Consider the following 13,223-nt stretch of genomic DNA (forward strand, 5'->3'; position numbering starts at 1 on the left):
CCCGTCCGTGGAGATATGTTCTTAGTTTGTAGGCTTTTCAATAGCCTTGCCCTGTTGTTCTCCACTTCTACAGCGCCAGGCACAACAGGACACTTGTGCATGAGTGGGATGACTTAGCAAGACTGCAACAGAAGTTATTCATCCTGAAGAGGCACAGGGCTTGGAGTTGTGGTGGTGTGGCTGCTTGCCAGATCCAGGTGGGATTTTCTATCCAAATGACTTCTCAACAGATAACACCGTTCTGCAGAATCACAACATGTGCGACAATTTTGATTTTTTGCGATCTCTTTCCCAGTTTCCCATTATGAGGACCAGAATTAAGTATTTCATTTTAGGTGTCTTCTTTTTACGGACTTCAGTCTTCAACTGCATATGCCTCTGGGATTGAAGGGCCTCATGGGAATTGCAATGTGAGGGTCTTATGTTCCTCTTCTCTGTTCTGGGCTGGGCTCTGAGACGGGACAACCCGCTTTGACTTACTCATGACTGAGTTGCATTGTGGGAAATGTAGTCTGGCCCTTGAGCTTGTTCTATAGGGGAAAATGGGGTTATCAGTCCTCTGAACTACAACCCCATGGGAGCGCATTTTGTAGGTTTTCATTGAATTAACTTGAAACGCAATTTCTATATCGGTAGCAGAAACAGAGAAGAGGGAACTCTGTGAATATGGACTTTTACAAATGTTGGTACATCTATCATCTTTTTAGGTGTAGGCTATTTCCATGTCAATAGGCAGCATGTAACTTTTTGTGCCATGAAAATAAATATAGAGATTTCAATTTTTTTCTTGATTTGGGGTGCGAAGCGGTGAGCAAACATTGGCATTTGGTGCAGGACAGCAGGTCCAGTTTTTGCTCAGCTGGACTACTTTGCAAACGCTTTAAAAGTAACGGCTAAATCCTGGGCTGTTTGAAAGGCTGCCTGAAAACAAACTGGGAAATCCCATCTGTGCCTTCCAGCCTTTGATATCTGTCTTAACCAGATGCTTTGGTAATTTCATTTGTTCCTTTAGTATCATAAGGCAATGTCATGGTGAAAGGGATTTTCACAGCTATTCCTTTTCAGAGGTTTGTGTATTATCTCTCCAGTTCTCCCTGGGTTTTCAGCGCCCAGTCTATTGTAGGTGTTACATATATTCAACCTGAAGTAGCTTGTTTCATGGGCAAAAGCGGGTAGGACCTACCTCCCTGTGGCTGTAGTACAGGCCCATCCCTTGGGCAGGGGGCTGGACCCACTGATCTTGCGAGGTCCCTCCCAGCCCTAATGTCTATAAAATCACTGCAGCATAGGGGTGGGGGTGTGATTTGTATGGGTGACATGTCGCAGGTGACTCTTTTATATTACCAGTGCCTCAAGCCATTCTCCTATTTCCAGGGCTCTATATGACGCCTAACTGCTAAAGGACGCTTACATTTCTGCTTTGCTTTTTCTCATTTGTAACCTGCCTTTCAGTCGCCTGCAATGATAGGGCCATATTCTGCTCCTGGTTTCTGGAAATCTACAATAGCTCCACTAATGGTGACCACTTTAGTGGGGATTTACACCTGGGTGGCAGAGATGGACCTGGCCCGTTCCCGCGTAGCTCGGATTAGCTTTGAATTTGCAAGCTTTACTAGTGATGAATTATGTACAGGAGCCAGCGAGAGCCATGTCAGGACTGGAGCCCTGCATAAGCACGCAGCCTCCAGTTGAAATTACGGAGGGATGTAAATAGGCAGAATGTAATTATCCTGCTGGACTTTGGCCAGGACACTGAGGCTTAATTATTCTAATACATTTCGGAGCGGATCCAGCGCCTGCTGAAGTCAAAGGAACTTCTAAAACTGGAGGCGGGAGCGGGGAGGGCATGTCACTGTTAGAAAAATAGCACTATCGAGCATCCGGGGAAGATCAGGCTTTCTGGCAGTACAACCCTCTGCTGCTGTGGGGATCGATTCAGGATCTCAAGGGAGAGGACCACTTCTTGGATAGCTAGAGGCGCATCCCATCAACGGGCCGACTATGCAGCCTGATTTGAGGATCTTCCAAGAGCATCATCTGGGATAGCAGTATGCATCTTAAAAGATAAGCCGCTTTCACCAGACACCTGAGACCAAGTTGGGATCCAACTCTGCTGCATTTATTAGCCGACGTGTGGCGATGAGTTGTGATCCATTAATCAACCCACTGCCCGGGCACCGTTTCTTGCCTTTGGCCTTGGCACGGTTTCATTTCCGGCAGGAGCGGTGCATTTCTTCTTTCTGTGCTGTAAGCAGAGATTGACACAGACCTGCCCAGGCTGGCTCAAGTCTGCTTGGCGACTGCTTCTTTGCGTACCCTGCCCAGTCTGCAAATCTTTATTTTCCCCTTCATTTCTGTCCTTGGGGAAATGAAGGGGCAAGAGAAAGAGAAAAACCATCACAGTGGTTAAAGAGGAATACTTGGGACATCTATCCCTGGTCCAGTAACCTGGACCCTGGCCTCAGGAGTATGTGTGCAGCGTCCCTGGGGGTTTAGCCATCTCTCTCCCCTCAGTACGCTGTCAGTAATCCAGGGATGCAGCCTGGATGTTGGTAGGCACTTGCATCTTTCCTTCAGCCTTAAGTTCATCAACTTGGGTGGCCTTTAAACAGCTTGAAACTAAATTAAGGGTATAGCCCTGTAAATGCCATTGAGCATCGTGCTCTCAATTATGACCATTTTTTTTTTTTTTTATAGATTTAAAGCTTTATTTTTTTTTCCACTTAAAAGGGTCCTTTTTAAGGAAAATGAAAACTTTCAAATGATCTTTTTGTGAACTTTCTCCCAGAACTTTATCCAAATGATTACATTTGTTCCTTTACAGAAAACATTATTATTAATTTAATACATTATTTCATTTTCAGAAAGCAAGGAGGTTTTGGTACCATCTTTTATTGGACCAACTGCATAGATGGGAGCGATGTTACAGAATCATAGAAAATGAGGGTGTGAAGGTACCTCAGGAGCCAAGGTCATCTAGTCCAACCCCCTGCTCAGAGCAGGACCATCCCCAACTAGATCATCCCAGCCAAGGCTTTGTGTAGCTGGGCCTTAAACACCTCCAAGAATGGAGACTGCACCACCTCCCTGGGTGACCTGCTCCAGTGCTTCACCACCCTCCTAGGGAGAGAGTTTTTCCTAATATCCAGCCTCAACTTCCTTTGCTGCAGCCTGAGCCCATTGCTCCTTGTCCTGTCATCTGCCCCCACCGAGAACCGTCCAGCTCCATCCCATTTGCAGCCCCCCTGCAGGGAGGTGAAGGCTGCTGTTCAATCCCCTTCGGTCTTCTGTTCTGCAGACTCAATCAACCCAGGTCCCTCAGCCTCCCCTCATACATCATGTGCCTCAGCCCCAACTATTTTCTTTGCCCTTGGCTGGACTCTGTCCAATGTTAGACAACTTCTGGGCACAAAGTGTTTGTTCAATAGAAGAGATCACCGAAAGAACCTTTTTTTGTTGGCCAGGAAATAAAATGTTTCTTTACAAAAAATGCCCAAAACTGAACATAAAATATAATCAGCCTGGTTTTGAACCCTGACAAATGGGGGAAAAAAAGTTGACATTTTAATATTATTTAATTTAATATTATTTAATGTTAATATTGTCTACAATTAAGTCAAAATAATGATGTGGAGCTGTTGCTGTGAGCAGGCCCTTTAAGTAGAGGTACCTGAATCAGAGAAATGCCATGTTCCAGAGTTGGGTCCAGCTCCACGTAGGGAGAGGCAGTTGTGATATTTTGTAGGCATCTGAATCCTACTGAAATTGCACTTTGGATTTGGTCTGAAGTATTTGCAGGAGCAATTGATCTTGCAGGGGACCGAGGAGGTGGGAGAAAGTAGAGCTAGCTGGTATGTGAATAACATCACCTGGTGGGATCACACCTGCACCAGGCATAGACCAGCATCATAACTGCAGGAGCAATTAGGGATGGGAACTCCACTACCAGCCTCAACTATACCTTTTGACTTCCTTTCAGGGTACTTGGTGTGAACACCTGCTTCAGTTTTAGCATGCAAGTCCGTAGATTCATAGATGTTCGGGTCAGAAGGGCTCTCAACAGACCATCTAGTATGACTTCCTGCCTAGGCAGGCAAGAGCGCTGGGGTCAGATGACCCCAGGGTGGGGTCATCAGACCCCAGTGGTCCCATTGACCTTGGGGTCTCTCTGATCATGATGAGATGGGACTAAATCAATGCTTGAATTTTGGCAGACTTAAATTCTGACTGAACATTGTGGCAACCTCAGGTAGACCTGGAAATGCCACAGCGTTCTGGCTCTCCCACTTTCCAAGGGTTGGAGGGGGGACAAACTGTTGCATCTAGAGAGAGTCTTGTAGGAAACAAGAGAGCTCAGTATAACAATACCCAAATGCAGGATTGGGGCCGTGGTGTGCAGCTCCATCAAACGAGAGGAGGGTCCGTGTCAAGCTGCTCTGGTCGTCAAGAGGTGAGAAGTCAAGTGTGGCTTCTGGGTAGGACATTTAGTTAACCAGGTCCATCTGGTTTCAACCCTGCCCTTGAATAACTAACTACGGATGGAGGGAAGTCAGGAAACAATGCTCAATTAATTCCTCTTGGCATGTTTTATTTCAAATGCAAAACATCCTGAGGATTAAAATAAACGTTACTGTTTACATGGATGCATTAAGCTAATGATTTTCCTTTTTACTAACTTGATCCTATAATACCTCAACTTTAATGGATAAATGCTAAGCTCTCCTTTGGGTGATTTCAGATGCAACATACATTGTTACAAAATCTAAAGAAAAATTCTATTCTCTTTCTTCTTGTTTTTTCTCCCCTCCCAGGTGATTCTCATTCTGACGAAGCTCTATGACTTCAACTTGGGGAGTGTTACCGAAAGCTCACTTTGGAGGTAAGCGGATTATAGCAATCTTAGCAAATGGTCTGGAGTGGTTTGCTGTGTTTCATGTAAAATAGTATGCCAAGTGGCTGAGAGAAGGAGAACTTCAGTGAGTCTCCTGGGGGTGAAAGAAGTTGAAGCTGACAAATATGCTGCTTTGGATTGAGGATACTTGGTAAAACATACAGTTCTGAATGCTCCGTTTGCAAGGACAATGGGGTCCTGGTTGGGGTTTTTCCCTGGGATATAAGAAATCTGGGTTCTTTTCTGGTCTCTGCCCCATACTCACTGATGAGTCATTTATCTTCCCTGAGATGCTAGTGCTTACCTGTGAAATGGATTATAAAAGCCTCTGTTTTAATTGGAAACTCTTGTGCAACACCGAGCCCAGATCTGGCCTGATCTTAGCTGGATACGCTTGATATGGCTACTAAGCAGTTAGCAATGGTGCCCAGAAGCATTTACATACAGGAGTCTTACCATGTCAGCCAAGTTGACCAATGGTAGCAGGGAGGTATCTGGGGATGACATAGCAAACCAACCAGTATAAATGTGGTAACTGGTATTAATTAAGTACGAGATCCCACCTACTTACAGCTAATATATCCCATAACTTCCAGTCCTGCTCTGAAGGGCTCACATAATGGTCAGATTCTTGGTCCTCCTGGTTTCTATTGTCTTCATTAGGCCTATGAATTGGCTTCTTCTGTTTAGAGAACTTTTGCTAGCTAAGCATGGTTATGGTGCGGACAACTGTCATATCTACTTACATCCCATTGCATCCTTCCCCCCAGAATCAGCCATCTAAAATGGATGTGCTTGTTTTAAGCAGGGAAGTTGATTCCCCGCCACCCCTTTCTTTCCTGGAATAGAAGCATGGAGACACTGCTGCAAGATGGCTGCTGTACTGCTCCTCAGGGAGGGGAGGGGCAGAGTTCACCCTTCAGGGTCAGAAAGTGTTAACCCTTTCACACTCGCGTCTACTGCAGTTGGGGTCCCTTGTAGTAGGCATTCAGTTGTGGCTGGAAAAAATCTTTTTTTCTGCTTTCCCAAAACAGGGGATGTGTCTTATTTGGGGGCATGTGATATATATGAGAAAATACGGTACATAACCATCCCAACCGTCTTCCATCTACTCACCCTTTTAAGCCTACGTGTAAGACAGGAGGTTACTATGACCTTTTTACAAATGGCTGGAGCTAAGCAGAGAACCGAGTTGAGAATTTGGGGTTTCCAGGGTTCCAGCCCTGTGTTCAGATTGTTTCTACCATGCGTCTATTCTACTGACCTGAAGGATCACAAGTCGGCGTACGGGGAGTCTCGGGCTTTTGATTGATCTCTGTTGCTTTCTGACCCTGCCAAACCTGCACGTTGAATTCTCAGCAGACTCAAACTGCAGAGACGGCTTCCCTTCTGCTAGTCATGTCTAGGTCAGTATGCAAGACGGTGGATTGTGGCTCCTGGAACTGCACCATATGGTACTTAAAAGCGCGTGCGTGTAGAAAATGCATACAGATGCACAGTCTGTAAAGGTGGGGGCCTGGATCCTTTGCTGATGTTGTGAATGCAATTACACCAATTTGCTGTTTACGCCCCCCGGGGATCATGCCTCTTTAAATCCCACCTGTCCTGAAGAAAGGAATCGTCTTTAACAAAGCCAAGAGTTCCTCATTGATATACACCCAGCGGGACAAGAACATTTTAAAGGGCCGCGGCCCTACATTGATGTGTCATTTGCTTTACCTTTTGTCTTGGGTTTATTGTTCAGCCTGCAGAGCGGATAATTGTTGTAGCTGTCAATTAGCCCATGATAGCGTCATAGTTCTGGATTTGATGCCCCCTTGCAGACACTCTTCGCTTTCTGCCCAGCTCTTTTGACATCTTTATTCTTCTAGTGTTCTCAGTTAATTTAAAAGTCTCTTTTGGAGCAGTGTTTCTGGAGCTTTACTGAACGGGGAAATAACCACACAGCAGAGTCTGTTCATACACTAGGGGTTAATTGTTCATAACAGCTCTTGAAAGTTCTCAATTTGCATGGTAACTCCGAGGCCTAATTGCACCGCACCATGGTAATCTGCAAAGGTATAAATAACCATACGACTAATAAGCGGGAACAGGGCCGTTTCCACTTACCTTGTATTTTCCAAGGTATTTAAGCCTTGAAAACTTTTGCCTTGTACCTAACAAGAACAAATGACACGGTGATTATACTTTAAACATAATTACCATGCAGTCTGCTCTGCATAAATAATGGAACAAGCTGGCAAATCCGGCCCTAATGCTGAGAAATCACAGAAGCATTTGAGTCCTGTGAAGAGGTGATAGTGGTATTCTTCGTGGAATTTTTTAGAGAGGGGAAGATAGGGGATTACCTACCAATTTAGGCTGAATTGTTCCCACATGGGTATTAGCTCTTGTAAAGGATACATGCTAAAAGCATAGCCAGCTTTGTGAAATCCCTACCATTTTAGTCCTCTCTTTTCACAGCAGAGAGGGGGAGTCTGGTTCCTTGCCGGGTGTGCAACATTGCAAAAAGTTGTGGGTTCTGACTGAATGAATTAAAATATTTCATTAATAATGGACAGTGAAGTTGGTAGGAGAGGTGGAGAATGACTAACCTCGGTGAAGTCTAATTTGTCTCAGGACATTATATCATACTTTGCTGTCACAACAATGTCATCGTTTCATGTCCAAGGATTGCCAGATTTTTCTGTGCTCTGAATAGTATTGCTTACCTAAGCAATAGGAGGAGTTTGTTATATCTGCTCAGAAAATGTGGCTGTTTCCAGGCAAGAAGAATGGCTTTTGTGGAAGATGGCAATAAATTGTGAACTGAAGCTTCTCGGGATGCCGGGACAGGACACTGCGTGCATCAGAAACTCTCGCTGAATTTCCTCTTGGTCCTTGGGTATAACATGAGAGCTGCTGCTTTTAATGGAAAGCTGAAGTGCAATGTAAGAGAGATTCTCATCCCTACATCTAAATACCAAGACAAGTAGATCAATAAGGAAGCAGCCTGAGTGTAATTAAAAATAGAAAAAAGAATTACTCGCATTGGAAATTGCCTCGTCTATCAGCCTGATGCAAACTGAGGCAGAGGAAATGCTACTCGGCTGTTGAAGGCAGAACATGGACATCGCCCTAAGAGACCTGTCTCGGGGTTCGTGCGTGAAACCCTCTGAAAATGTCCACCACCATTTACTTTAGAGGAAGGTGCAAGAAAAACCCACTCATTGCCAAACTCTCGAGTCAGCGGAAGTGGAAACTTTCATCGCTGAGGTAAATATTTAGTAGAGTGGCTAAATTTTTTCCATCGTAATTATTTTATCAATGGCCAACTGCTTTTTTATGACACACCACCATTTTTTGCTAAGCATCGGTCTGTTTTCCCTGGGGATGTTCAGTTTTCATTAAGGAAAACAAGGGAACAGGAACATTTACCCCTCAAACCTGAAAGATTTGGATTCTGAAATGCTCTGGACTTCACACTCCCGTTTTCCCGTGCACATTGGTTTCCCTAGACAGGATTCATATCCACGATGGCCATGCACCAGCCGGGGTGCTTGTGGAAAAGGGAAGATCTAGTGCTGCATGTGAAATGGGGGATCCACTTGATCATTTCCAGAAGACAATGTAGTAGCATTTCAGAGTTAAAATACTTTTGTGTTCTGTCTTTCAATGACACCTGATACTTTTGATGTTGAAGGGAGGAACAATCCAATCAACGCTTGGCTAATCTCTTGACATGTGAGGGTCTATATCACTTCTAGTTTCTTCCCCCCACCCTATCTAAAGCAAATAGGGCAGCTATAATCATCTCAAGATACGGGTCAATTTTTTAATTTGAGTTTTAGTCTCTGATCTTTTTTTGTGGCAGCTCCAGCTTAATTTTGCATGATAAAAATAAATGTGGACTATAAAGAAATCTGCTCATCAGTTAAGCCACCTTATGTTGGTTGCCTTCAGTTTTAGCTAATGGGCTTCTGCTCTTGTGTTTGAGTAAAGAGAGGCATCTGATGAAACTACTTTGGACTGTGTTTTTATGGTGTATGCTGCCGCAGTGTCCATCTATCCAATAAATGTCCCCGGTCTTTCCTTTAATATGGAAGGTCCTCTTCTTCTGACTATTTTTCACTGCTAGTTTCATTGCTCTTTTCTGGTTCTATCCTATTATTTTTCTGTATCGTTTTTGATGAGGGTGACGAGCAGTGAATGCGGCATTCCAGATAAAGTTGTACAACTGCCACCGTTATCATTTCCGTGTTTGCTCTTTCGTTCTTTATGTAGCCTGCCATTTTTATTTACTTTTGTCTACAACTGTGGACTCAGCAGTTATTTCTATTGAGCTAGCTAGGATGATAGCCAGGTCTCATTTCAGAGCTGTCACTTGGTTTGGAAGCTAGGAATTATTATAATTATTTGTATTGTGCTAGGCAAAACGACAGTCCCCACCTCAAGGGAACTTTCAATCCCAGTGTAAGGCAGGAGACAACAGGGCAACGCATCCAAGAGACAGGAGAGCACAACCTAATGGGGAGATATTTATGATCCGCGTGATAAGCAGCAACTGCAACAAACCAAGTAATTAAGCAATAGGGAGTAGTTCAAATTAGTCCTTTCCAAGTACAGGATCTTGCATGTGTCAACAGTGAATTTCATCTATCATCATAGTGCCTCGCACTTAGCTTTCTTGAGTCCCCGTGGAGTTCCTCGTATCCTTCCTTTGGAGTTTTTGACTATCTTGCCTCCAGTTACCCATTTTGACCCGACTGGTGAACCCACATTTGGGGTTTGCAGCATGTCTGTCATTTGATGGTGAAAACACTGATACGGTTCAAGTCTTTTTTTTGACAGAATCATGTTTATTTGTGAGAAATGTGCCCACCATCCTGTTTCCCCTGATCAGAGCTGATATTCCCAAATTTGCTACCTCTGCAAACTCTGTGCCCAAGGAGCTCTGTTTTCCTGCTTGCTCTCAGGGTTACATTCCCTTTACTTCTCTAAGCTTTCTGATTCTTGACAAAGATGTGCAAGAAAACCCACCTACGTATGCTTACATTTGCAATTGGGAACCTCCCAGCCTACAAGGTTTAGCTGTAACTTGCCTTTTGCCTTGTGCAAGTCCTCCGCTGGTTGTTGCTGGGATGAGCTTAATAGCTGCTTCCAAATCTTGGGCTTGTAGATCCCTTCCTCCACCATGCCCTGAAGCTGTGAGCACCTCTCAGCATAACACTATATTTTGGTTTTTTTTCATTCTGCATGCTCTCATGGCTTTCACTCTTTTCCAGGTCACTCATAAATACAGTATCAACATGCCAGATTTCATAAAAATCATAGAGAATTAGGTCTAGAAGTGTCCTCCAGAGGTCATCAAGTCCAACCCCCTGCCCGAGTCAGGATCAGCCATATCCAAACCACCCTATACAACCTATAATCTAAACTCTTTGTAAAACTGGCTTCAACACTGGTACGATACAAGATGTAAGGCCTTAACCTGCCACGGGTAAAGCAGGGGAACCATGACAGCCGTTGTCCTGCTTCTGTGAACCTTGTTAATAGACATTCGAGAGATCCCAGGTAGAGGGCTGTGCTGCCCACTACAGAGGAAGGCAAAAACCACCTTCAGTAGGACTGCTTGCAGGATGTCACCAGGCAAATTGGCTCTTTAAGGAAACCTAGCTCATGCACTTCAGGTTTAGCCTCCTTGCTGGCAGGTTGTGAGGGTTCAGGAGATAGGCAACTCATTCCCATGATGAGAAAAGCTGTATGCCTGCCCTTAAAATACCAGCTCTCCCTTTGGCCGTAAAGCACGATAACTGCTCGATGATGTGGGAATTGTATGTGTCCATTGAAGAGAACCAAGATCTCAAACCCACCTCGCTTGGGTTACAAAGTACAGACCGTAATCCATGTTTACACATCTTTAAATGGAATATTGCAGTTTTGCTTCAGTCTGCTGAATTGAAACGAAGCCTACTGACAGCCATCACGGCCAGATTACATCCCCTGGCACTGTTATAATGTTGTGTATAATTTTTTTTATTACCAAACTAATAATGTGCATTATGCTGCTGCTGCTGCTTCCAAATGTGCGTTCGTTTCTGGAGGATCGTATTCACGCATAAAATTAATGCAGTTGTTTTCAAACCAATAGCGCTGCCCCGTGCTGCATCTCGTGTGGAATTTGTGACAATGGCACAAAGAGCGGGGTCTGTTCTCTGATGACGTCTTTCTGTTCTCTCCCTGATCAGCCAGCCATGAACGGTGGGCACGAACCATCCGATTGTGATACTGCATTGCTGATTTCTGCTGGATTTGAACCCAGGCTGTTCAAACTTTGGTGCCTTTGCTCTTATTAATTCTTTGCACTGTCCTATTACTTACTGGCCTGCAACCGAAGACCAGGACTACATGCACAGAACAAAAGGTGGTCCCTGCTATAAGGAGATGAGTAGCTTTGTAACTGTGAGTTCTGTAAGGAGGATAAAAGCTTTACTGCTGCAACCTGTCAGGTGGGAATCCCTCTCCGGGTGTAATGGCTCAAGGCCTGTGGTTTTGGAGCATGAGTTGTGTTCCTCATGTTGCTTATTTAGGGGTGCAGTGTAGGGGAGGCTCTTGGCATCTGTGTTGGTTTGGCCATGGATTTCCTACAGCAGGCATTAGGGCATTGCGACAAGAAGCTGGAATACAAGGGTAAGTTATTCACCTGCCTGGATCCTTAATACAGTGCGTCTGGTCTAGGAGAAGACTTGTGCTGAGCATGCAGGGGTGGCGTTAATGGGAAACCAGATACATGGTGCTCAGACTCTAGAGCTAGGAGCATTACAAATATGTTCAAGGGTAAAGGACCTTCTCGTCTTACAGAGTCCCTGCAATTGCTCTGCACCAAACTCTGAAAAGCGTGTAAGGATTGTATACATGTCAAATAATTGGATGCTCAACTTCTGTTCTCTCTCTCCTCTCTTCCCACTGATTATCAGCAAATTAACTGTGCGGAGCAAGAGCTTTCTGTCAGCTGTTGTCTGAAACGTAGTGCTCTGTCTTATCTCATGTCAATGAAAAGACCTGTTCGCTCAGACGGCCCATCTCCGTATTGGGGCAGCATTGTTCTCTCTACAAGACGCTTTCTCCAGCTCTCATTGATCTAGTTTTAAGAAGTCCAGAAGGTCAAACTTTCACTAATTTTAACAGTCTGTGCCACAGGTATAACACATTGCATGCTTTTAGTATTTAGCTTGACTCTCCCCTTTCTTTATTATGTTCCTACAAACAGTACACCGTACTGGCGTGCACTACACTAAATCTTCCCCCCCTTTCTAGGTCCTTTACATCCTTCAAAGAGTCACAAAATGTGATTCTCCATCTTGGCTCATTCTCCGTTCTTTCTAAGGCCGTGCCGCAGAAACGTCCTACTGTGTTTATGGCCGTAGTTTATTAAGCTTCCATTTATAAATAATTGATTGTTGGTCAATAAGTGATGAACAGATATTTAATAAGCTGCAAACCCATAATTATAAGGTCCAGGGCATCAGTACATTGTTTATAACTGTGCCTTATAATAATCTACAAAGCTTCCTAATAATTTATTTTTAAACTTACCCAGAACACATACTAGTCATTTCTATAACATACTTGTAATATTTGGTAAAATATATCTACTCTATAAACGATTTATAAGCAAATCCTTAATGTAAGTTGTGACTAAATGTAATAGAAAAAAGATTATGTTTCTATAGATTTTTTTTTTGTACTGTCCTGCTGAATGCAGTAGGGATTTCTAGCCCTACCCTACAATTTTAAATACCCTGGTGAGTAGCTTATGCTGCCAGGAGGCCGGGGACATGGATTCTATTCCTAGCTTTGTTCCTCGTGTCGTCTTCTGCGTGACCTTGAAGCAGGTGCATCTGTTCCCTCTACTTTTGGCCTTTTTACCATTTGTCTTGTCCACTGAACTTTGGGCTGGGCCGGTCTGATTTCCTCTGCACAGCACCCAACACTAACACTCTTCAGCTAGTGCTAGTGCTGTTATTATATGGCTCTGTTTTTGTAAGTGTGTGGTAAAATTGCACCATCATTATTTTATTTTAATATAAGGATCATAATAGCAGTAGCAATAATAATAATATACACTTATAGTAATAGAGCTAGCAACAAGCTGAGGATCCCACAGCATTGGGCATGGGGCAGAGAAGGCGTCAGAAATGCCCTGCCCCTCTCCCCTGAAAATACAAAAATCTTATTTTTATGTCGTCTTCTGTAGGGTTTAGCATGACCCTGTGACATCCTATTGGGTCCACCCATGTTAGCCTGTACAGGACTGTTCTCCGTGGGGAATAATCAGACTCAACATCCATCT

At 44.1% G+C, this 13,223-nt stretch overlaps 1 protein-coding gene across 1 annotated transcript in view; it reads left to right on the forward strand.

Annotated features, from left to right (window-relative positions):
* The window catches only part of LOC109287189 (VPS10 domain-containing receptor SorCS3), a 541,768-nt gene that overhangs the window by 143,918 nt on the left and 384,627 nt on the right, over window positions 1-13,223 (forward strand). Inside the window, exon 3 of the mRNA XM_019502155.1 lies at window positions 4,812-4,879. Within this exon, the coding sequence (XP_019357700.1) occupies window positions 4,812-4,879 (68 nt within the window). The remainder of the gene's footprint in view (window positions 1-4,811; window positions 4,880-13,223) is intronic.

The sequence above is a fragment of the Gavialis gangeticus genome, unplaced genomic scaffold (genome assembly GCF_001723915.1).
Source record: "Gavialis gangeticus isolate Ggan-Ray unplaced genomic scaffold, GavGan_comp1, whole genome shotgun sequence".
Taxonomy (NCBI): domain Eukaryota; kingdom Metazoa; phylum Chordata; order Crocodylia; family Gavialidae; genus Gavialis; species Gavialis gangeticus.